Below are 25,258 nucleotides of genomic sequence, written 5' to 3' on the forward strand. Positions count from 1 at the left end.
TTTTACTGACTCATATTGGTGGTGGTGGTGGTGGTGGTGGTGGTGGTGGTGGTGGAGAGGTGGGGGACCATGTTGGCACATGTACACAAGTAAATGATTGAAAATGTTTTGAAAAGTGTTTGTAGGTAAAATTGTTGTGCTTCATGTAAGTATGTTCTTGCATTACTACCCTGTTCAAACTAATATACACATGTTTGACTCTGAAACTTTGCACACTTTTCTGCCACAATTTATTTTTATAGCACTGCATTTTAAGTGTGGTATGCATTCATGTACAATGATGGAAATTGACCTTTGGGAATATATATTTCTTTATGGTATATAATATTATTATTTCTTTATGTGAGCAAAGACTTTAAAAATTATAATAACCGACAAAATATGTTAGTGACTCACACCTGCAACATATTTGCTGTAGTGGCGATGTCTACTTACCTGCATATTACATTTCCTGCATTTTTTGTTCTTGAGCTCAGCAAGCACAGACAACAGTTTTTCTTTAAACATTACTTATTTTATGCTCAGAAATAGATACATACTTCAAGAGCAGGTCCATAGGCACTCAAACCGGGCAAAAGTTATGAAATGAGAAGCAAAAAGCTGGTGCAGAAGTGCCAGAACATTTTCTTTTGGGGCTGGGGGGGGAGGGGGGAGAGTTCATATTGATAAGTAAAAGGTCTTAAACTTAATGCACTGAGGAGGAGTACTAGAAAGCTAGTTACAGAGGTATAATGAGGAAGAATGTCAGGCTTGGCAAACAGGCTTTAACCTCCTGGGCTCTCTCAATTAACCAAATGGATCTAAGAAATGGGTCCTATATAAATGGTGACACTCCACCATGGCATGCATGCAACAACTACTTAACTTGAACCTCCATGACGTGACTAGTAATGGCACACGCCTTTGTTCTGGGCCCAGGAAACAGGAATGCATCATTTGCAGCCAAACCTGCCTTGCCAACATACATGAAAAGGGAACAGCAATCTGTGCAAATAACGTTTCAACGGGAATGGCTGCTATATATATATATATATATATATATATATATATATATATATATATATATATATATATATATATATATATATATATATATATATATATATATATATATATATATATAATGGAAGGAAACATTCCACGTGGGAAAAATTATATATAAAAACAAAGATGAGGTGACTTACCGAACAAAAGCGCTGGCAGGTCGATAGACACACAAACAAACACAAACATACACACAAAATTCAAGCTTTCGCAACAAACTGTTGCCTCATCAGGAAAGAGGGAAGGAGAGGGGAAGACGAAAGGAAGTGGGTTTTAAGGGAGAGGGTAAGGAGTCATTCCAATCCCGGGAGCGGAAAGACTTACCTTAGGGGGAAAAAAGGACAGGTATACACTCGCACACACGCACATATCCATCCACACATACAGACACAAGCAGACATATTTAAATACAAAGAGTTTGGGCAGAGATGTCAGTCGAGGCAGAAGTGTAGAGGCAAAGAAGTTGTTGAAAGACAGGTGAGGTATGAGTGGCGGCAACATGAAATTAGCGGAGATTGAGGCCTGGCGGATGACGAGAAGAGAGGATATACTGAAGGGCAAGTTCCCATCTCCGGAGTTCGGATAGGTTGGTGTTGGTGGGAAGTATCCAGATAACCCGGACGGTGTAACACTGTGCCAAGATGTGCTGGCTGTGCACCAAGGCATGTTTAGCCACAGGGTGATCCTCATTACCAACAAACACTGTCTGCCTGTGTCCATTCATGCGAATGGACAGTTTGTTGCTGGTCATTCCCACATAGAATGCATCACAGTGTAGGCAGGTCAGTTGGTAAATCACGTGGGTGCTTTCACACGTGGCTCTGCCTCTGATCGTGTACACCTTCCGAGTTACAGGACTGGAGTAGGTGGTGGTGGGAGGGTGCATGGGACAGGTTTTGCATCGGGGGCGGTTACAAGGATAGGAGCCAGAGGGTAGGGAAGGTGGTTTGGGGATTTCATAGGGATGAACTAACAGGTTACGAAGGTTAGGTGGACGGCGGAAAGACACTCTTGGTGGAGTGGGGAGGATTTCATGAAGGATGGATCTCATTTCAGGGCAGGATTTGAGGAAGTCGTATCCCTGCTGGAGAGCCACATTCAGAGTCTGGTCCAGTCCCGGAGAGTATCCTGTCACAAGTGGGGCACTTTTGTGGTTCTTCTGTGGGGGATTCTGGGTTTGGGGGGACGAGGAAGTGGCTCTGGTTATTTGCTTCTGTACCAGGTCGGGAGGGTAGTTGCGGGATGCGAAAGCTGTTTTCAGGTTGTTGGTGTAATGATTCAGGGATTCCGGACTGGAGCAGATTCGTTTGCCACGAAGACCTAGGCTGTAGGGAAGGGACCGTTTGATGTGGAATGGGTGGCAGCTGTCATAATGGAGGTACTGTTGCTTGTTGGTGGGTTTGATGTGGACGGACGTGTGAAGTTGGCCATTGGACAGGTGGAGGTCAACGTCAAGGAAAGTGGCATGGGATTTGGAGTAGGACCAGGTGAAACTGATGGAACCAAAGGAGTTGAGGTTGGAGAGGAAATTCTGGAGTTCTTCTTCACTGTGAGTCCAGATCATGAAGATGTCATCAATAAATCTGTACCAAACTTTGGGTTGGCAGACTTGGGTAACCAAGAAGGCTTCCTCTAAGCAACCCATGAATAGGTTGGCGTACGAGGGAGCCATCCTGGTGCCCATGGCTGTTCCCTTTAATTGTTGGTATGTCTGGCCCTCAAAAGTGAAGAAGTTGTGGGTCAGAATGAAGCTGGCTAAGGTGATGAGGAAAGAGGTTTTAGGTAGGGTGGCAGGTGATCAGCGTGAAAGGAAATGCTCCATCGCAGCGAGGCCCTGGACGTGCGGAATATTTGTGTATAAGGACGTGGCATCAATGGTTACAAGGATGGTTTCCGGGGGTAACAGATTGGGTAAGGATTCCAGGCGTTCAAGGAAGTGGTTGGTGTCCTTGATGAAGGATGGGAGACTGCATGTAATGGGTTGAAGGTGTTGATCTACGTAGGCAGAGATACGTTCTGTGGGGGCTTGGTAACCAGCTACAATGGGGCGGCCGGGATGATTGGGTTTGTGGATTTTAGGAAGAAGGTAGAAGGTAGGAGTGCGGGGTGTTGGTGGGGTCAGGAGGTTGATGGAGTCAGGTGAAAGGTTTTGCAGGGGGCCTAAGGTTCTGAGGATTCCTTGAAGCTCCGCCTGGACATAGGGAATGGGGTTACCTTGGCAAACTTTGTATGTGGTGTTGTCTGAAAGCTGACGCAGTCCCTCAGCCACATACTCCCGACGATCAAGTACCACGGTCGTGGAACCCTTGTCCGCCGGAAGAATGACGATGGATCGGTCAGCCTTCAGATCACGGATAGCCTGGGCTTCAGCAGTGGTGATGTTGGGTGTAGGATTAAGGTTTTTTAAGAAGGATTGAGATGCAAGGCTGGAAGTCAGAAATTCCTGGAAGGTTTGGAGAGGGTGATTTTGAGGAAGAGGAGGTGGGTCCCGCTGTGACGGAGGACGGAACTGTTCCAGGCAGGGTTCAATTTGGATGGTGTCTTGAGGAGTCGGATCATTAGGAGTAGGATTAGGATCATTTTTCGTCGTGGCAAAGTGATACTTCCAGCAGAGAGTACGAGTGTAGGACAGTAAATCTTTGACGAGGGCTGTTTGGTTGAATCTGGGAGTGGGGCTGAAGGTGAGGCCTTTGGATAGGACAGAGGTTTCGGATTGGGAGAGAGGTTTGGAGGAAAGGTTAACTACTGAATTAGGGTGTTGTGGTTCCAGACTGTGTTGATCGGAATTTTGAGGTTTTGGAGGGAGTGGAGCTGGAAGTGGAAGATTGAGTAGATGGGAGAGACTGGGTTTGTGTGCAATGAGAGGAGGTTGAGGTTTGCTGGAAAGGTTGTGAAGGGTGAGTGAGTTGCCTTTCCGGAGGTGGGAAACCAGGAGATTGGATAGTTTTTTGAGGTGGAGGGTGGCATGCTGTTCTAATTTACGGTTGGCCTGTAGGAGGATGCTCTGAACAGCCGGTGTGGATGTGGGAGAGGAAAGATTAAGGACTTTTATTAAGGATAGGAGTTGACGGGTGTGTTCATTGGCTGAGTTGATGTGTAGGTGAAGGATTAGGTGGGTGAGGGCAATGGATTGTTCAGTTTGGAACTGGTATAGGGACTGATGGAAGGAAGGGTTGCAGCCAGAGATGGGAACTTTGAGTGTGAGGCCTTTGGGGACCTCCATTATGACAGCTGCCACCCATTCCACATCAAACGGTCCCTTCCCTACAGCCTAGGTCTTCGTGGCAAACGAATCTGCTCCAGTCCGGAATCCCTGAATCATTACACCAACAACCTGAAAACAGCTTTCGCATCCCGCAACTACCCTCCCGACCTGGTACAGAAGCAAATAACCAGAGCCACTTCCTCGTCCCCCCAAACCCAGAATCCCCCACAGAAGAACCACAAAAGTGCCCCACTTGTGACAGGATACTTTCCGGGACTGGACCAGACTCTGAATGTGGCTCTCCAGCAGGGATACGACTTCCTCAAATCCTGCCCTGAAATGAGATCCATCCTTCATGAAATCCTCCCCACTCCACCAAGAGTGTCTTTCCGCCGTCCACCTAACCTTCGTAACCTGTTAGTTCATCCCTATGAAATCCCCAAACCACCTTCCCTACCCTCTGGCTCCTATCCTTGTAACCGCCCCCGATGCAAAACCTGTCCCATGCACCCTCCCACCACCACCTACTCCAGTCCTGTAACCCGGAAGGTGTACACGATCAGAGGCAGAGCCACGTGTGAAAGCACCCACGTGATTTACCAACTGACCTGCCTACACTGTGATGCATTCTATGTGGGAATGACCAGCAACAAACTGTCCATTCGCATGAATGGACACAGGCAGACAGTGTTTGTTGGTAATGAGGATCACCCTGTGGCTAAACATGCCTTGGTGCACAGCCAGCACATCTTGGCACAGTGTTACACCGTCCGGGTTATCTGGATACTTCCCACCAACACCAACCTATCCGAACTCCGGAGATGGGAACTTGCCCTTCAGTATATCCTCTCTTCTCGTCATCCGCCAGGCCTCAATCTCCGCTAATTTCATGTTGCCGCCACTCATACCTCACCTGTCTTTCAACAACTTCTTTGCCTCTACACTTCTGCCTCGACTGACATCTCTGCCCAAACTCTTTGTATTTAAATATGTCTGCTTGTGTCTGTATGTGTGGATGGATATGTGCGTGTGTGCGAGTGTATACCTGTCCTTTTTTCCCCCTAAGGTAAGTCTTTCCGCTCCCGGGATTGGAATGACTCCTTACCCTCTCCCTTAAAACCCACTTCCTTTCGTCTTCCCCTCTCCTTCCCTCTTTCCTGATGAGGCAACAGTTTGTTGCGAAAGCTTGAATTTTGTGTGTATGTTTGTGTTTGTTTGTGTGTCTATCGACCTGCCAGCGCTTTTGTTCGGTAAGTCACCTCATCTTTGTTTTTATATATAATTTTTCCCACGTGGAATGTTTCCTTCCATTACATTGATATCATTAATTTGAATCCAACAATTACGTTTGTTATTGTCACTGTTGCATTTCGAAATCTTTTCTGTCGTCTTATTTTCCTCTTTCTGTTTTTGCCAGTAGTTTCACTTTGTATTCACCTTCTCCTTTTTACCGTAATCTGCTATACTATTTTATCCCGCCTATATATATATACCCAATAATACGTAACCCACTTCCAAACCATAACCAAAAAAATATTTTTTTTTTTCGGCTTTCAGCACTACCGCCGATATAATATCCACCGTTTCTAGTTCACAAACAGCTCCTTTCACCTTTTAAACAACCATTTCGGCCAGTTCTAATAACTTTCGCTTTATTTCCATTTCCGTTTTTCCCACATCACTGATCATTTTTAGCCGCTTCCCACAGGTTTTAACGCCATTATTTCTTCGTCAGACAATTGTTAGCCTCATTTTCATAATCTGCCACCACAATACCACTCCTTTTAATATACTACACGCAGTTTTTTCGAAATTTTCCCGAATTTCTCCGTCCTTTAACGTGTTTTGGCGGCAACACAACCACCTAACCTTTATGCACATCGTTGTCTACCAACCCAAGTCCAACATAGCCCAGCTGTAACCAACACCTTTTCACCTTTTTTCATTCCAGATCGCCAGTTTCTTTCCGGTTCACCTTTATCTCTCCCCATATATTTTTATTTTTATTTTCATTTTCATTTTACCTCATGTTACACTTTCCACCTTCTAATACCATGTCACCCTCACAACACCCCCACAATGACCCCATTAAGTTTTATTTACATTCCCTCCGCAAACATGCCTTCGCCCTAGCCAGATTACGCTCGCATATTTTATTTCCTCAGGCTTGTCTGACATTTGGCATTACCCCCAAAGGCCTCACACTCAAAGTTCCCATCTCTGGCTGCAACCCTTCCTTCCATCAGTCCCTATACCAGTTCCAAACTGAACAATCCATTGCCCTCACCCACCTAATCCTTCACCTACACATCAACTCAGCCAATGAACACACCCGTCAACTCCTATCCTTAATAAAAGTCCTTAATCTTTCCTCTCCCACATCCACACCGGCTGTTCAGAGCATCCTCCTACAGGCCAACCGTAAATTAGAACAGCATGCCACCCTCCACCTCAAAAAACTATCCAATCTCCTGGTTTCCCACCTCCGGAAAGGCAACTCACTCACCCTTCACAACCTTTCCAGCAAACCTCAACCTCCTCTCATTGCACACAAACCCAGTCTCTCCCATCTACTCAATCTTCCACTTCCAGCTCCACTCCCTCCAAAACCTCAAAATTCCGATCAACACAGTCTGGAACCACAACACCCTAATTCAGTAGTTAACCTTTCCTCCAAACCTCTCTCCCAATCCGAAACCTCTGTCCTATCCAAAGGCCTCACCTTCAGCCCCACTCCCAGATTCAACCAAACAGCCCTCGTCAAAGATTTACTGTCCTACACTCGTACTCTCTGCTGGAAGTATCACTTTGCCACGACGAAAAATGATCCTAATCCTACTCCTAATGATCCGACTCCTCAAGACACCATCCAAATTGAACCCTGCCTGGAACAGTTCCGTCCTCCGTCACAGCGGGACCCACCTCCTCTTCCTCAAAATCACCCTCTCCAAACCTTCCAGGAATTTCTGACTTCCAGCCTTGCATCTCAATCCTTCTTAAAAAACCTTAATCCTACACCCAACATCACCACTGCTGAAGCCCAGGCTATCCGTGATCTGAAGGCTGACCGATCCATCGTCATTCTTCCGGCGGACAAGGGTTCCACGACCGTGGTACTTGATCGTCGGGAGTATGTGGCTGAGGGACTGCGTCAGCTTTCAGACAACACCACATACAAAGTTTGCCAAGGTAACCCCATTCCCTATGTCCAGGCGGAGCTTCAAGGAATCCTCAGAACCTTAGGCCCCCTGCAAAACCTTTCACCTGACTCCATCAACCTCCTGACCCCACCAACACCCCGCACTCCTACCTTCTACCTTCTTCCTAAAATCCACAAACCCAATCATCCCGGCCGCCCCATTGTAGCTGGTTACCAAGCCCCCACAGAACGTATCTCTGCCTACGTAGATCAACACCTTCAACCCATTACATGCAGTCTCCCATCCTTCATCAAGGACACCAACCACTTCCTTGAACGCCTGGAATCCTTACCCAATCTGTTACCCCCGGAAACCATCCTTGTAACCATTGATGCCACGTCCTTATACACAAATATTCCGCACGTCCAGGGCCTCGCTGCGATGGAGCATTTCCTTTCACGCTGATCACCTGCCACCCTACCTAAAACCTCTTTCCTCATCACCTTAGCCAGCTTCATTCTGACCCACAACTTCTTCACTTTTGAGGGCCAGACATACCAACAATTAAAGGGAACAGCCATGGGCACCAGGATGGCTCCCTCGTACGCCAACCTATTCATGGGTTGCTTAGAGGAAGCCTTCTTGGTTACCCAAGTCTGCCAACCCAAAGTTTGGTACAGATTTATTGATGACATCTTCATGATCTGGACTCACAGTGAAGAAGAACTCCAGAATTTCCTCTCCAACCTCAACTCCTTTGGTTCCATCAGTTTCACCTGGTCCTACTCCAAATCCCATGCCACTTTCCTTGACGTTGACCTCCACCTGTCCAATGGCCAACTTCACACGTCCGTCCACATCAAACCCACCAACAAGCAACAGTACCTCCATTATGACAGCTGCCACCCATTCCACATCAAACGGTCCCTTCCCTACAGCCTAGGTCTTCGTGGCAAACGAATCTGCTCCAGTCCGGAATCCCTGAATCATTACACCAACAACCTGAAAACAGCTTTCGCATCCCGCAACTACCCTCCCGACCTGGTACAGAAGCAAATAACCAGAGCCACTTCCTCGTCCCCCCAAACCCAGAATCCCCCACAGAAGAACCACAAAAGTGCCCCACTTGTGACAGGATACTCTCCGGGACTGGACCAGACTCTGAATGTGGCTCTCCAGCAGGGATACGACTTCCTCAAATCCTGCCCTGAAATGAGATCCATCCTTCATGAAATCCTCCCCACTCCACCAAGAGTGTCTTTCCGCCGTCCACCTAACCTTCGTAACCTGTTAGTTCATCCCTATGAAATCCCCAAACCACCTTCCCTACCCTCTGGCTCCTATCCTTGTAACCGCCCCCGATGCAAAACCTGTCCCATGCACCCTCCCACCACCACCTACTCCAGTCCTGTAACCCGGAAGGTGTACACGATCAGAGGCAGAGCCACGTGTGAAAGCACCCACGTGATTTACCAACTGACCTGCCTACACTGTGATGCATTCTATGTGGGAATGACCAGCAACAAACTGTCCATTCGCATGAATGGACACAGGCAGACAGTGTTTGTTGGTAATGAGGATCACCCTGTGGCTAAACATGCCTTGGTGCACAGCCAGCACATCTTGGCACAGTGTTACACCGTCCGGGTTATCTGGATACTTCCCACCAACACCAACCTATCCGAACTCCGGAGATGGGAACTTGCCCTTCAGTATATCCTCTCTTCTCGTCATCCGCCAGGCCTCAATCTCCACTAATTTCATGTTGCCGCCACTCATACCTCACCTGTCTTTCAACAACTTCTTTGCCTCTACACTTCTGCCTCGACTGACATCTCTGCCCAAACTCTTTGTATTTAAATATGTCTGCTTGTGTCTGTATGTGTGGATGGATATGTGCGTGTGTGCGAGTGTATACCTGTCCTTTTTTCCCCCTAAGGTAAGTCTTTCCGCTCCCGGGATTGGAATGACTCCTTACCCTCTCCCTTAAAACCCACTTCCTTTCGTCTTCCCCTCTCCTTCCCTCTTTCCTGATGAGGCAACAGTTTGTTGCGAAAGCTTGAATTTTGTGTGTATGTTTGTGTTTGTTTGTGTGTCTATCGACCTGCCAGCGCTTTTGTTCGGTAAGTCACCTCATCTTTGTTTTTATATATAATTTTTCCCACGTGGAATGTTTCCTTCCATTACATTGATATCATTAATTTGAATCCAACAATTACGTTTGTTATTGTCACTGTTGCATTTCGAAATCTTTTCTGTCGTCTTATTTTCCTCTTTCTGTTTTTGCCAGTAGTTTCACTTTGTATTCACCTTCTCCTTTTTACCGTAATCTGCTATACTATTTTATCCCGCCTATATATATACACCCAATAATACGTAACCCACTTCCAAACCATAACCAAAAAAATATTTTTTTTTTTCGGCTTTCAGCACTACCGCCGATATAATATCCACCGTTTCTAGTTCACAAACAGCTCCTTTCACCTTTTAAACAACCATTTCGGCCAGTTCTAATAACTTTCGCTTTATTTCCATTTCCGTTTTTCCCACATCACTGATCATTTTTAGCCGCTTCCCACAGGTTTTAACGCCATTATTTCTTCGTCAGACAATTGTTAGCCTCATTTTCATAATCTGCCACCACAATACCACTCCTTTTAATATACTACACGCAGTTTTTTCGAAATTTTCCCGAATTTCTCCGTCCTTTAACGTGTTTTGGCGGCAACACAACCACCTAACCTTTATGCACATCGTTGTCTACCAACCCAAGTCCAACATAGCCCAGCTGTAACCAACACCTTTTCACCTTTTTTCATTCCAGATCGCCAGTTTCTTTCCGGTTCACCTTTATCTCTCCCCATATATTTTTATTTTTATTTTCATTTTCATTTCACCTCATGTTACACTTTCCACCTTCTAATACCATGTCACCCTCACAACACCCCCACAATGACCCCATTAAGTTTTATTTACATTCCCTCCGCAAACATGCCTTCGCCCTAGCCAGATTACGCTCGCATATTTTATTTCCTCAGGCTTGTCTGACATTTGGCATTACCCCCAAAGGCCTCACACTCAAAGTTCCCATCTCTGGCTGCAACCCTTCCTTCCATCAGTCCCTATACCAGTTCCAAACTGAACAATCCATTGCCCTCACCCACCTAATCCTTCACCTACACATCAACTCAGCCAATGAACACACCCGTCAACTCCTATCCTTAATAAAAGTCCTTAATCTTTCCTCTCCCACATCCACACCGGCTGTTCAGAGCATCCTCCTACAGGCCAACCGTAAATTAGAACAGCATGCCACCCTCCACCTCAAAAAACTATCCAATCTCCTGGTTTCCCACCTCCGGAAAGGCAACTCACTCACCCTTCACAACCTTTCCAGCAAACCTCAACCTCCTCTCATTGCACACAAACCCAGTCTCTCCCATCTACTCAATCTTCCACTTCCAGCTCCACTCCCTCCAAAACCTCAAAATTCCGATCAACACAGTCTGGAACCACAACACCCTAATTCAGTAGTTAACCTTTCCTCCAAACCTCTCTCCCAATCCGAAACCTCTGTCCTATCCAAAGGCCTCACCTTCAGCCCCACTCCCAGATTCAACCAAACAGCCCTCGTCAAAGATTTACTGTCCTACACTCGTACTCTCTGCTGGAAGTATCACTTTGCCACGACGAAAAATGATCCTAATCCTACTCCTAATGATCCGACTCCTCAAGACACCATCCAAATTGAACCCTGCCTGGAACAGTTCCGTCCTTCGTCACAGCGGGACCCACCTCCTCTTCCTCAAAATCACCCTCTCCAAACCTTCCAGGAATTTCTGACTTCCAGCCTTGCATCTCAATCCTTCTTAAAAAACCTTAATCCTACACCCAACATCACCACTGCTGAAGCCCAGGCTATCCGTGATCTGAAGGCTGACCGATCCATCGTCATTCTTCCGGCGGACAAGGGTTCCACGACCGTGGTACTTGATCGTCGGGAGTATGTGGCTGAGGGACTGCGTCAGCTTTCAGACAACACCACATACAAAGTTTGCCAAGGTAACCCCATTCCCTATGTCCAGGCGGAGCTTCAAGGAATCCTCAGAACCTTAGGCCCCCTGCAAAACCTTTCACCTGACTCCATCAACCTCCTGACCCCACCAACACCCCGCACTCCTACCTTCTACCTTCTTCCTAAAATCCACAAACCCAATCATCCCGGCCGCCCCATTGTAGCTGGTTACCAAGCCCCCACAGAACGTATCTCTGCCTACGTAGATCAACACCTTCAACCCATTACATGCAGTCTCCCATCCTTCATCAAGGACACCAACCACTTCCTTGAACGCCTGGAATCCTTACCCAATCTGTTACCCCCGGAAACCATCCTTGTAACCATTGATGCCACGTCCTTATACACAAATATTCCGCACGTCCAGGGCCTCGCTGCGATGGAGCATTTCCTTTCACGCCGATCACCTGCCACCCTACCTAAAACCTCTTTCCTCATCACCTTAGCCAGCTTCATTCTGACCCACAACTTCTTCACTTTTGAGGGCCAGACATACCAACAATTAAAGGGAACAGCCATGGGCACCAGGATGGCTCCCTCGTACGCCAACCTATTCATGGGTTGCTTAGAGGAAGCCTTCTTGGTTACCCAAGTCTGCCAACCCAAAGTTTGGTACAGATTTATTGATGACATCTTCATGATCTGGACTCACAGTGAAGAAGAACTCCAGAATTTCCTCTCCAACCTCAACTCCTTTGGTTCCATCAGTTTCACCTGGTCCTACTCCAAATCCCATGCCACTTTCCTTGACGTTGACCTCCACCTGTCCAATGGCCAACTTCACACGTCCGTCCACATCAAACCCACCAACAAGCAACAGTACCTCCATTATGACAGCTGCCACCCATTCCACATCAAACGGTCCCTTCCCTACAGCCTAGGTCTTCGTGGCAAACGAATCTGCTCCAGTCCGGAATCCCTGAATCATTACACCAACAACCTGAAAACAGCTTTCGCATCCCGCAACTACCCTCCCGACCTGGTACAGAAGCAAATAACCAGAGCCACTTCCTCGTCCCCCCAAACCCAGAATCCCCCACAGAAGAACCACAAAAGTGCCCCACTTGTGACAGGATACTTTCCGGGACTGGACCAGACTCTGAATGTGGCTCTCCAGCAGGGATACGACTTCCTCAAATCCTGCCCTGAAATGAGATCCATCCTTCATGAAATCCTCCCCACTCCACCAAGAGTGTCTTTCCGCCGTCCACCTAACCTTCGTAACCTGTCAGTTCATCCCTATGAAATCCCCAAACCACCTTCCCTACCCTCTGGCTCCTATCCTTGTAACCGCCCCCGATGCAAAACCTGTCCCATGCACCCTCCCACCACCACCTACTCCAGTCCTGTAACCCGGAAGGTGTACACGATCAGAGGCAGAGCCACGTGTGAAAGCACCCACGTGATTTACCAACTGACCTGCCTACACTGTGATGCATTCTATGTGGGAATGACCAGCAACAAACTGTCCATTCGCATGAATGGACACAGGCAGACAGTGTTTGTTGGTAATGAGGATCACCCTGTGGCTAAACATGCCTTGGTGCACAGCCAGCACATCTTGGCACAGTGTTACACCGTCCGGGTTATCTGGATACTTCCCACCAACACCAACCTATCCGAACTCCGGAGATGGGAACTTGCCCTTCAGTATATCCTCTCTTCTCGTCATCCGCCAGGCCTCAATCTCCGCTAATTTCATGTTGCCGCCACTCATACCTCACCTGTCTTTCAACAACTTCTTTGCCTCTACACTTCTGCCTCGACTGACATCTCTGCCCAAACTCTTTGTATTTAAATATGTCTGCTTGTGTCTGTATGTGTGGATGGATATGTGCGTGTGTGCGAGTGTATACCTGTCCTTTTTTCCCCCTAAGGTAAGTCTTTCCGCTCCCGGGATTGGAATGACTCCTTACCCTCTCCCTTAAAACCCACTTCCTTTCGTCTTCCCCTCTCCTTCCCTCTTTCCTGATGAGGCAACAGTTTGTTGCGAAAGCTTGAATTTTGTGTGTATGTTTGTGTTTGTTTGTGTGTCTATCGACCTGCCAGCGCTTTTGTTCGGTAAGTCACCTCATCTTTGTTTTTTTTTATATATATATATATATATATATATATATATATATATATATATATATATATATATATATATATATATATAAAATAGAAGGAAACATTCCACGTGGGAAAAATTATATATAAAATCAAAGATGAGGTGACTTACCGAACGAAAGCGCTGGCGGGTCGATAGACACACAAACAAACACAAACATACACACAAAATTCAAGCTTTCGCAACAAACTGTTGCCTCATCAGGAAAGAGGGAAGGAGAGGGGAAGACGAAAGGAAGTGGGTTTTAAGGGAGGGGGTAAGGAGTCATTCCAATCCCGGGAGCGGAAAGACTTACCTCAGGGGGAAAAAAGGACAGGTATACACTCGCACACACGCACATATCCATCCACACATACAGACACAAGCAGACATATTTAAAGACAAAGAGTTTGGGCAGAGATGTCAGTCGAGGCAGAAGTGTAGAGGCAAAGAAGTTGTTGAAAGACAGGTGAGGTATGAGTGGCGGCAACTTGAAATTAGCGGAGATTGAGGCCTGGCGGATGACGAGAAGAGAGGATATACTGAAGGGCAAGTTCCCATCTCCGGAGTTCAGATAGGTTGGTGTTGGTGGGAAGTATCCAGATAACCCGGACGGTGTAACACTGTGCCAAGATGTGCTGGCTGTGCACCAAGGCATGTTTAGCCACAGGGTGATCCTCATTACCAACAAACACTGTCTGCCTGTGTCCATTCATGCGAATGGACAGTTTGTTGCTGGTCATTCCCACATAGAATGCATCACAGTGTGGGCAGGTCAGTTGGTAAATCACGTGGGTGCTTTCACACGTGGCTCTGCCTTTGATCGTGTACACCTTCCGGGTTACAGGACTGGAGTAGGTGGTGGTGGGAGGGTGCATGGGACAGGTTTTGCATCGGGGGCGGTTACAAGGATAGGAGCCAGAGGGTAGGGAAGGTGGTTTGGGGATTTCATAGGGATGAACTAACAGGTTACGAAGGTTAGGTGGACGGCGGAAAGACACTCTTGGCGGAGTGGGGAGGATTTCATGAAGGATGGATCTCATTTCAGGGCAGGATTTGAGGAAGTCGTATCCCTGCTGGAGAGCCACATTCAGAGTCTGGTCCAGTCCCGGAAAGTATCCTGTCACAAGTGGGGCACTTTTGTGGTTCTTCTGTGGGGGATTCTGGGTTTGAGGGGACGAGGAAGTGGCTCTGGTTATTTGCTTCTGTACCAGGTCGGGAGGGTAGTTGCGGGATGCGAAAGCTGTTTTCAGGTTGTTGGTGTACTGATTCAGGGATTCCGGACTGGAGCAGATTCGTTTGCCACGAAGACCTAGGCTGTAGGGAAGGGACCGTTTGATGTGGAATGGGTGGCAGCTGTCATAATGGAGGTACTGTTGCTTGTTGGTGGGTTTGATGTGGACGGACGTGTGAAGTTGGCCATTGGACAGGTGGAGGTCAATGTCAAGGAAAGTGGGATGGGATTTGGAATAGGACCAGGTGAATCTGATGGACCCAAAGGAGTTGAGGTTGGAGAGGAAATTCTGGAGTTCTTCTTCACTGTGAGTCCAGATCATGAAGATGTCATCAATAAATCTGTACCAAACTTTGGGTTGGCAGACTTGGGTAACCAAGAAGGCTTCCTCTAAGCGACCCATGAATAGGTTGGCATACGAGGGGGCCATCCTGGTACCCATGGCTGTTCCCTTTAATTGTTGGTATGTCTGGCCTTCAAAAGTGAAGAAGTTGTGGGTCAGGATGAAGCTGGCTAAGGTAATGAGGAAAGAGGTTTTAGGTAGGGTGGTAGGTGATCGGCGTGAAAGGAAATGCTCCATCGCAGCGAGGCCCTAGATGTTGTGTATAAGGACGTGGCATCAATGGTTACAAGGATGGTTTCCGGGGGTAACAGATTGGGTAAGGATTCCAGGCGTTCAAGAAAGTGGTTGGTGTCTTTGATGAAGGATGGGAGACTGCATGTAATGGGTTGAAGGTGTTGATCTACGTAGGCAGAGATACGTTCAATGGGGCGGCCGGGATGATTGGGTTTGTGGATTTTAGGAAGAAGGTAGAAGGTAGGGGTGCGGGGTGTCTGTGGGGTCAGGAGGTTGATGGAGTCAGGTGAAAGGTTTTGCAGGGGGCCTAAGGTTCTGAGGATTCCTTGAAGCTCCGCCTGGACATAGGGAATGGGGTTACCTTGGCAAACTTTGTATGTGGTGTTGTCTGAAAGCTGACGCAGTCCCTCAGCCACATACTCCCGACGATCAAGTACCACGGTTGTGGAACCCTTGTCCGCCGGAAGAATGACGATGGATCGGTCAGCCTTCAGATCACGGATAGCCTGGGCTTCAGCAGTGGTGATGTTGGGTGTAGGATTAAGGTTTTTTAAGAAGGATTGAGATGCAAGGCTGGAAGTCAGAAATTCCTGGAAGGTTTGGAGAGGGTGATTTTGAGGAAGAGGAGGTGGGTCCCGCTGTGACGGAGGACGGAACTGTTCCAGGCAGGGTTCAATTTGGATGGTGTCTTGAGAAGTCGGATCATTAGGAGTAGGATTAGGATCATTTTTCTTCGTGGCAAAGTGATACTTCCAGCAGAGAGTACGGGTGTAGGACAGTAAATCTTTGACGAGGGCTGTTTGGTTGAATCTGGGAGTGGGGCTGAAGGTGAGGCCTTTGGATAGGACAGAGGTTTCAGATTGGGAGAGAGGTTTGGAGGAAAGGTTAACTACTGAATTAGGGTGTTGTGCTTCCAGATTGTGTTGATCGGAATTTTGAGGTTTTGGAGGGAGTGGAGCTGGAAGTGGGAGATTGAGTAGATGGGAGAGACTGGGTTTGTGTGCAATGAGAGGAGGTGGAGGTTTGCTGGAAACCTTTATGCACATCGTTGTCTACCAACCCAAGTCCAACATAGCCCAGCTGTAACCAACACCTTTTCGCCTTTTTTCATTCCAGATCTCCAGTTACTTCAAGGAATCCTCAGAACCTTAGGCCCCCTGCAAAACCTTTCACCTGACTCCATCAACCTCCTGACCCCACCGACACCCCGCACCCCTACCTTCTACCTTCTTCCTAAAATCCACAAACCCAATCATCCCGGCCGCCCCATTGAACGTATCTCTGCCTACGTAGATCAACACCTTCAACCCATTACATGCAGTCTCCCATCCTTCATCAAAGACACCAACCACTTTCTTGAACGCCTGGAATCCTTACCCAATCTGTTACCCCCGGAAACCATCCTTGTAACCATTGATGCCACGTCCTTATACACAACGTCCAGGGCCTCGCTGCGATGGAGCATTTCCTTTCACGCCGATCACCTACCACCCTACCTAAAACCTCTTTCCTCATTACCTTAGCCAGCTTCATCCTGACCCACAACTTCTTCACTTTTGAAGGCCAGACATACCAACAATTAAAGGGAACAGCCATGGGTACCAGGATGGCCCCCTCGTATGCCAACCTATTCATGGGTCGCTTAGAGGAAGCCTTCTTGGTTACCCAAGTCTGCCAACCCAAAGTTTGGTACAGATTTATTGATGACATCTTTATGATCTGGACTCACAGTGAGGAAGAACTCCAGAATTTCCTCTCCAACCTCAACTCCTTTGGTTCCATCAGATTCACCTGGTCCTATTCCAAATCCCATGCCACTTTCCTTGACGTTGACCTCCACCTGTCCAATGGCCAACTTCACACGTCCGTCCACATCAAACCCACCAACAAGCAACAGTACCTCCATTATGACAGCTGCCACCCATTCCACATCAAACGGTCCCTTCCCTACAGCCTAGGTCTTCGTGGCAAACGAATCTGCTCCAGTCCGGAATCCCTGAATCAGTACACCAACAACCTGAAAACAGCTTTCGCATCCCGCAACTACCCTCCCGACCTGGTACAGAAGCAAATAACCAGAGCCACTTCCTCGTCCCCTCAAACCCAGAATCCCCCACAGAAGAACCACAAAAGTGCCCCACTTGTGACAGGATACTTTCCGGGACTGGACCAGACTCTGAATGTGGCTCTCCAGCAGGGATACGACTTCCTCAAATCTTGCCCTGAAATGAGATCCATCCTTCATGAAATCCTCCCCACTCCGCCAAGAGTGTCTTTCCGCCGTCCACCTAACCTTCGTAACCTGTTAGTTCATCCCTATGAAATCCCCAAACCACCTTCCCTACCCTCTGGCTCCTATCCTTGTAACCGCCCCCGATGCAAAACCTGTCCCATGCACCCTCCCACCACCACCTACTCCAGTCCTGTAACCCGGAAGGTGTACACGATCAAAGGCAGAGCCACGTGTGAAAGCACCCACGTGATTTACCAACTGACCTGCCTACACTGTGATGCATTCTATGTGGGAATGACCAGCAACAAACTGTCCATTCGCATGAATGGACACAGGCAGACAGTGTTTGTTGGTAATGAGGATCACCCTGTGGCTAAACATGCCTTGGTGCACAGCCAGCACATCTTGGCACAGTGTTACACCGTCCGGGTTATCTGGATACTTCCCACCAACACCAACCTATCCGAACTCCGGAGATGGGAACTTGCCCTTCAGTATATCCTCTCTTCTCGTCATCCGCCAGGCCTCAATCTCCGCTAATTTCAAGTTGCCGCCACTCATACCTCACCTGTCTTTCAACAACTTCTTTGCCTCTACACTTCTGCCTCGACTGACATCTCTGCCCAAACTCTTTGTCTTTAAATATGTCTGCTTGTGTCTGTATGTGTGGATGGATATGTGCGTGTGTGCGAGTGTATACCTGTCCTTTTTTCCCCCTGAGGTAAGTCTTTCCGCTCCCGGGATTGGAATGACTCCTTACCCCCTCCCTTAAAACCCACTTCCTTTCGTCTTCCCCTCTCCTTCCCTCTTTCCTGATGAGGCAACAGTTTGTTGCGAAAGCTTGAATTTTGTGTGTGTGTTTGTGTTTGTTTGTGTGTCTATCGACCTGCCAGCGCTTTCGTTCGGTAAGTCACCTCATCTTTTATATATATATATATATATATATTAATGGCAAAGCAGGTACCTACAAGGGGTGTTTGAAAAGTCTGTGCAGAAATAAAAACTACTTACGTGTTTGGGGTAAACCTTTTTTATTTTTCGACATAGTCTCCTTTTAGACTTCTACACTTCGTCCAACGCTGTTCTAATTTGTTGATCCCTTCCGAATAATAGGAATTGTCCAAGTCTGCAATATAGTTATTAGTTGCTGCAATCACCTCCTCGTTTGAATAAAATCTTTGTCCCGCCAGCCATTTCTTCAAATTGGGTATCAAATAGTTGTCTGAGGGAGCCAAGTCTGGAGAATATGGGGGGATGTGAAACGAGTTGGAATCCTATTTCCATTAATTTTGTGACCACAACTGCTGAGGTGTGTGCGGGTGCATTGTCATGATGGAAGAGGACTTTTCACTGGTCCAATCGCCAGCATTTTTCTTGCAGCTCGGTTTTCAAATGGTCCAATAATGATGAATAATATGCACCTGTAATAGCTTTACCCTTTTCCAGATAGTCGATGAGGATCATCCCTTGCGAATCCCAAAAGACAGTTGCCATAACCTTTTCAGCCAAAGGAATGGTCTTCGCTTTTCAGTGCATATTCTCCCTTGGTAACCCATTGTTTAGATTGTTGTTTGGTCTCAGGAGTATAGTAATGTATCCATGTTTCATCCACAGTAACGAAACAAAGCTTTAAGTCCTGCGTATTCTTCCTGAACAGCTGCAAACCATCGTTGCAACTCTTCACATTATTCTGTTTTTGGTCAAGCATGGGCAATCACAGAACCCGTCTTGCAGACAGCTTTCTGTCCAGAACGTTCAGCATCTTTTGTGCCCATATGGCCACTCCGAAAATTTTGAAACCACTTATAAACTGTTCTACTCGAAGGTGCAGAGTCACCGTAATGTTTATCAAACTTCTCTTTAGTCTCCTGAGGTGTTTTGCCTTTCATAAAGTAATGTTTAATGACCACATGAAATTCTTTTTCGTCCATTTTTAACAGTCACTCAACTTCCTTGATTCACACGAATGTCAAACACAAAGAAATAGACCAGTGTGGCTGAAACTTGGTGTGCTTTCTTTCCAAAGATGCTACTAACGAAACATGACCTCGATACGTGCCGGTGGTGCCATCTCTCGGTCTTTGCACGGACTTTTCAAACGCCCCCTGTAAATATAGCATATTGTCATACCAGTTGCAAGATCAAAGGCTGTGTTCATAGAATATTTGCACCTAAGTAGTTCAGAGAAGTTGTGGATTGTGGGGAATAAGGTGGTGACAGTGAGATAATTGGGAGAAGGAACCAGGATGAGATGGTTTGTGAAGTAGTCAATGAAGTTAAGTTTGTTGGACAAAGTTGCAGGAGTACAAGAAGTCAGACTTGCTCTGTATTTGCTGTTTGTAAAAATGAAAACTCTTTGTGTACTTTCAGTTGTAATTAGTGTTGCTATATTTTGTGTTGATGGAAGTATTACTTACTTTGCTCTGGGATAATTTCTTTACAGAGTTACCGTCAGCTATTTATATTTGCTGGCCAGAGAAGCAAAGAGTATTTGAACGATTTCTTCACATACAATGTTGACACTCATGAAGTTAACATTATAAGTGAAGGCACAAAAAAGGAAGCATCCAACATACCAGCTGCTGGTTTCACACAACGTGCAACGATAGATCCTGAATTAAATGAAATTTATGTGTTATCGGTGAGTGACGTTGGGAATATTACTAAAATTGAATATGTTCACTGTACCATTGTTTTCATAATAATGCATGAAGTATGATTTTCTTGAGATGCTAGAAGTAATATGATTTCAATTAAAGAGATGTGTTTAATTTAATAGGTAGTCACAGTGTTGACTACAACTTCAGTGTTCAGATGCTTGTGCTGATGTACTGTTGTTGATCTTCATGTGATAGATATTTCACATGAAACCACAATATGTTGTAAAGACAATGTTAAAACTTTATGAAAGTAACCTAAATAATGAAGGCTATGGAGAAAACAGTGTGCAGCATTTGGAATAGTTCATTAGTACTCACACAGTCTCTTTTCAGGGGCTCAGCAAAGATAAAGAGAAGAGAGATGATAATGTGCAAAATTCTTTTTGGGTTTATTATATTCATCAGAATAAATGGTGAGTGTATCATAGTAAAGTTTAAGAAAATAAATGTTTTGATATTTATAAAGACTGTTTGTAGGTGTTGTGTATTGTGTTTACAGAAAAGCTGTTTAATTTATTCTAGGTCCTGCATATATCGAAATGAGAATACAGGGGAAAGCTATTGGAATAAAATGCAGCATTTAGAGCCCTGTCCTAGGTTTGCTCACCAGTTAGTTTATGATCATGTCAATAAGGTAATTTAAAATTGTGTGTCACTGAAAGTAATTTCTTGATACTGAAAACATAAGCTGCTTATTAGCCAGTGCTGTCACATTTCATATTTGTTGTAGATTCATTATCTTTTTGGGGGCAATCCAGGAAGAGCATGCTTACCTAAATTGAGACTTGATGACTTCTGGAAGCTCCAGTTGTGCCGTCCTACTCATTCTCAGTTATTGCAGAAGTGCAAACTTCTCATCAGGAAGCACAGGTACAAAGAAATTACACAATCTTTGGGGGAGTGTAAAACAACAGAAAAGTTTATAATTTCAAACAATTGCTTTCAGATGAAATGCAAGGAAAAAGAAAAATAGGTGTAATGTATATAGTAAGTCAAGTGACTGTTGCTATTTGCTGGGTGATTTGAAAGTAGATCGCATCATAATAATTAAGTTTTTGCTTTCTAAACTTTTCCAGCCAAAACTGAAATGTATATTTATACCAAATGTTTTATGCATTTTCCATCTCTGCTCTCAAATTAAATTATATTTATAAACATCTTTCAACTTTAGTGATTTTTCTAATAAGAACACCCATAAAGTGGAAGGAGACATGAAAATAGCCAAATAGGATTTCCATAAAAGCAGCACAGGGTGTTAATAAATGAATATCGGGTTTTTAACGCTTTATAATATTTATTGTATTAAACTTACAGTTATAAATGATACATCAAATGAAAGAGCAACTCAAACAGTTTTATCAGGAACCTTATAAATGTTCAATGTGAGCACCATTTGTCACACAGCACACATCAAGTCTATAACCGAGTTCTTCCCAAACATTGATAAGTGTGTCTTCAGTGATTGTAGCAACAACTGCTTCAGTCCAGTTTCTTAATTCAGGGAGGTCTGCTGGTAGTGTAGGCATGTACACACGATCCTTGGTGAAGCCCCAAAGGAAAAAATCACATGGCGTTGGGTCAGGTGAATGTGGAGGCCATGCAAAGCAAACCCTGTCATTGGGCCACTTGCGGCCTATCCAGTGCTTGGGTACAGTGAAGTTCAACCAATCGTGTACTGTGCTATGCCAATGAGGTGGCGCACTATCTTGCTGGAAAATGAAGTTCTCTGGCACATCCTCTTCCAACTGAGGGAAGAGCCGTTGCTCTAGTGTATCAAGGTAAGATGTGCCAGTTACAGTTGGTTCACCAAAAAAAAGACCCATAAACCTTCCGCTGGGATATGGCACAAAAAACAGTCACTTTGCATTTGTACCACCTCTTGAGGCTTTTCTGAGCCCCAGATGTGTGCATTGTGAGTGTTAACGTGTCCACTAAGGTGAAAGATCGATTCGTCACTGAAGACAACATGATCCAGAAAATCTTCATTGTCATGAAACAACATTTCATTTGTGAAGTTGGCACATAATCCATGGTCTGCTGGCTTTAGAGCCTGTAATAACTGTAATCAGTAACAACATGTTTCTATGCGTTTACTTAAAACTTTCCAAACAGTTGACACGGGAACTTGTAATTCAGAGCCTGTAATAACTGTAAACAATAACGACATATTTGTACGCGTTTTCTTAAAATTTTCCAAACAATCAACATGGGAACTTGTAATTCATGGCTAGCCTTCCGGACTGATTTCTTTGGGCTACAAGTGAATAACTATCTCACTCGCTCAGCAGGCTCTTATCTAACTCTTGGTCGTCCTGTGCTCTACCCTTTACGAAGGCAGCTGGTATCTTCAAATTGATGATACCATCTACGAATGTTGTTATCACTTGGAGGATCACAACCGAACTTCAGCCAGAATGCACGTTGCACAGTAACTACAGATTCGATCTTTGCAAACTGCAAAACACAAAATGCTTTCTGTTCACGAGTCGCCATCTTTGCTACTACCGCTGTGTAGCGGATTGTGGTGGAAACATTGCATGCTGCGCATCCGTATTGGTTCCAAACGCAACTGTTTGAGTTGCTCTTTTATTTGACATATCATTTATGAGTGTGAGTTTAATGTAATAAATACTGTAAAGTGTTAAAATCCCGATATTCATTTATAAACACCCTGTATATCAATACTACAGAAAATCCGTTGTAACTGAATTGCAGAAATGAAATTGAAACATAACAAACACAATATTTGGTAATGAAAACAACAAAAAAATTATCAATGCTACCACGCAAACTATCAAATTCTAGTCAATAAACCTGAGCATGTTCATAATTATGCATGCCACAAGTGATCAGTTCTTATAATAGACAGAAAGAAAATAGTGGAAATGTTGGCATTAGAGAAAAATCCTTTATGCAATTCGAAATGTTTTCACAAATAAGTAAGCCACAGAAGCTGTTTCCTAACTACATCTACATGAATACTCTGCAATTTACATTTAAGTGCTTGGCAGAGGGTTCATCGAACCACAATCATACTATCTCTCTACCATTCCACTCCCGAACAGCGTGCGGGAAAAACGAACACCTAAACCTTTCTGTTCGAGCTCTGATTTCTCTTATTTTATTTTGATGTTCATTCCTACCTATGTAGGTTGGGCCCAACAAAATATTTTCACATTCTGAAGAGAAAGTTGGTGACTGCAATTTCGTAAATAGATCTCGCCGTGATGAAAAAAGTCTTTGCTTTAATGACTTCCATCCCAACTCGCGTATCCTATCTGCCACACTCTCTCCCCTATTGCATTATAATACAAAACGAGCTGCCCTTTTTTGCACCCTTTCGATGTCCTCCATCAATCCCACCTGGTAAGGATCCCACACCGCGCAGCTCTTTAGTGGACTTGTTGCATCTTCTAAGTGTCCTGCCAATGAAACGCAACCTTTGGCTCGCCTTCCCCACAATATTATCTGTGTGGTCTTTCCAACTGAAGTTGTTCGTAATTTTAACACCCAGGTACTTAGTTGAGAATTGTACTATTTATCGAGTAATCGAATTCCAACGGATTTCTTTTGGATCTCATGTGGATCACCTCACACTTTTCGTTATTTAGTGTCAACTGCCACCTGCCACACCATACAGCAATCTTTTCTAAATCGCTTTGCAACTGATACTGGTCTTCGGATGACCTTACTAGATGGTAAATTACAGCATCATCTGCGAGTAACCTAAGAGAACTGCTCAGATTGTCACCCAGGTCATTTATATAGATCAGGAACAGCAGAGGTCCCAGGACGCTTCCCTGGGGAACACCTGATATCACTTCAGTTTTACTCTATGATTTGCCATCCATTACTACAAACTGCGACCTTCCTGACAGGAAATCACGAATCCAGTCGCACAACTGAGAAGATACCTCATAGGCCCGTAGCTTGATTAGAAGTCGCTTGTGAGGAACGGTATCAAAAGCTTTCCGGAAATCTAGAAATACGGAATCAACTTGAGATCCCCTGTCGATAGTGGCCATTACTTCGTGCGAATAAAGAGCTAGCTGCATTGCACAAGAACGATGTTTTCTGAAACCAAAATAAGATGCATAAGAGTATATGCAGAAGATCATGCAAAAATGTAATTGTTGATTGTGTCTTGCTGGTATACTTTATGTATCACCAGAATCTATTTGGATTTTCTGCCAGATTTCAAGACAGCGTTTTTGTGTGTGTGTGTGTGTGTGTGTGTGTGTGTGTGTGTGTGTGTGTGTGTGTGGTAACTAGCCCAGGCTGAGTTTCAAGCATCTTTAAATCATTGCCAATTTTGTAAATTTTGTCTTCTTTTAAAACTGGCAATATTGCCCACCCCCCCACCCTCCCATTGGGTATTTGGGGTAATTCACTTGGTTTATGTGGTACAAATCTCCCAATGGAATCCGAGTTGAAATTTGTAATACTTACTAGGATCTATGGTCCTTTAGCAGTGTAAAAAATTTAAGGTTCTAAGTCAATGCAGTCAAAAGATACAACCATTTATGTCACATATTTTGATACTCACAAACTCACTCATCAAAACCAATTGGCTAGAAGGAAATTTGGCAAGATAAAAGGTTTTACAGTAAAAGTAAAGGAAAAAAGTCTGAAAATTGTTAATTTCATCACATAAATATGTCTTTTTGCCCTTAGAATTAAATTACATTCATCCTCTTCAGAAGCATAATAGAAAACTATTACTGTGTGCAGACATAAAATGTTAACTGTGGGCATGTTACAGTAAGTAAATAAAAAATATTTTATTAAAGCTTCTTGCTCTACATATATGAACTGAGGTTGCCTGCTTGCTTCTTTTTGTATGCCCGGGTAAGTGTCAGGAACTACTCTAGAGATGTTGAGGTCTTGGAAGTCCTGCCAGTTGTTGTTAAGTAGGTATACTTTCCATTTATTTTTGGCAAATTTGGTTGTTATGGTATTCAGTCATATTATTAGGGCTTTGTGGTCACTAATTCCTATGTC

At 45.1% G+C, this 25,258-nt stretch overlaps 1 protein-coding gene across 2 annotated transcripts in view; it reads left to right on the top strand.

Moving 5' to 3' along the window:
• LOC124615713 (muskelin) overlaps positions 1-25,258 on the top strand; it is a 163,660-nt gene that overhangs the window by 120,592 nt on the left and 17,810 nt on the right. For both annotated transcript variants that reach the window (XM_047143766.1, XM_047143767.1), the window contains exons 10-13: positions 20,041-20,238; positions 20,591-20,670; positions 20,780-20,891; positions 20,988-21,127. In XM_047143766.1, the coding sequence (XP_046999722.1) occupies positions 20,041-20,238; positions 20,591-20,670; positions 20,780-20,891; positions 20,988-21,127 (530 nt within the window). The remainder of the gene's footprint in view (positions 1-20,040; positions 20,239-20,590; positions 20,671-20,779; positions 20,892-20,987; positions 21,128-25,258) is intronic.

The sequence above is a fragment of the Schistocerca americana genome, chromosome 5, assembly GCF_021461395.2.
Source record: "Schistocerca americana isolate TAMUIC-IGC-003095 chromosome 5, iqSchAmer2.1, whole genome shotgun sequence".
In the NCBI taxonomy this organism is placed as follows: domain Eukaryota; kingdom Metazoa; phylum Arthropoda; class Insecta; order Orthoptera; family Acrididae; genus Schistocerca; species Schistocerca americana.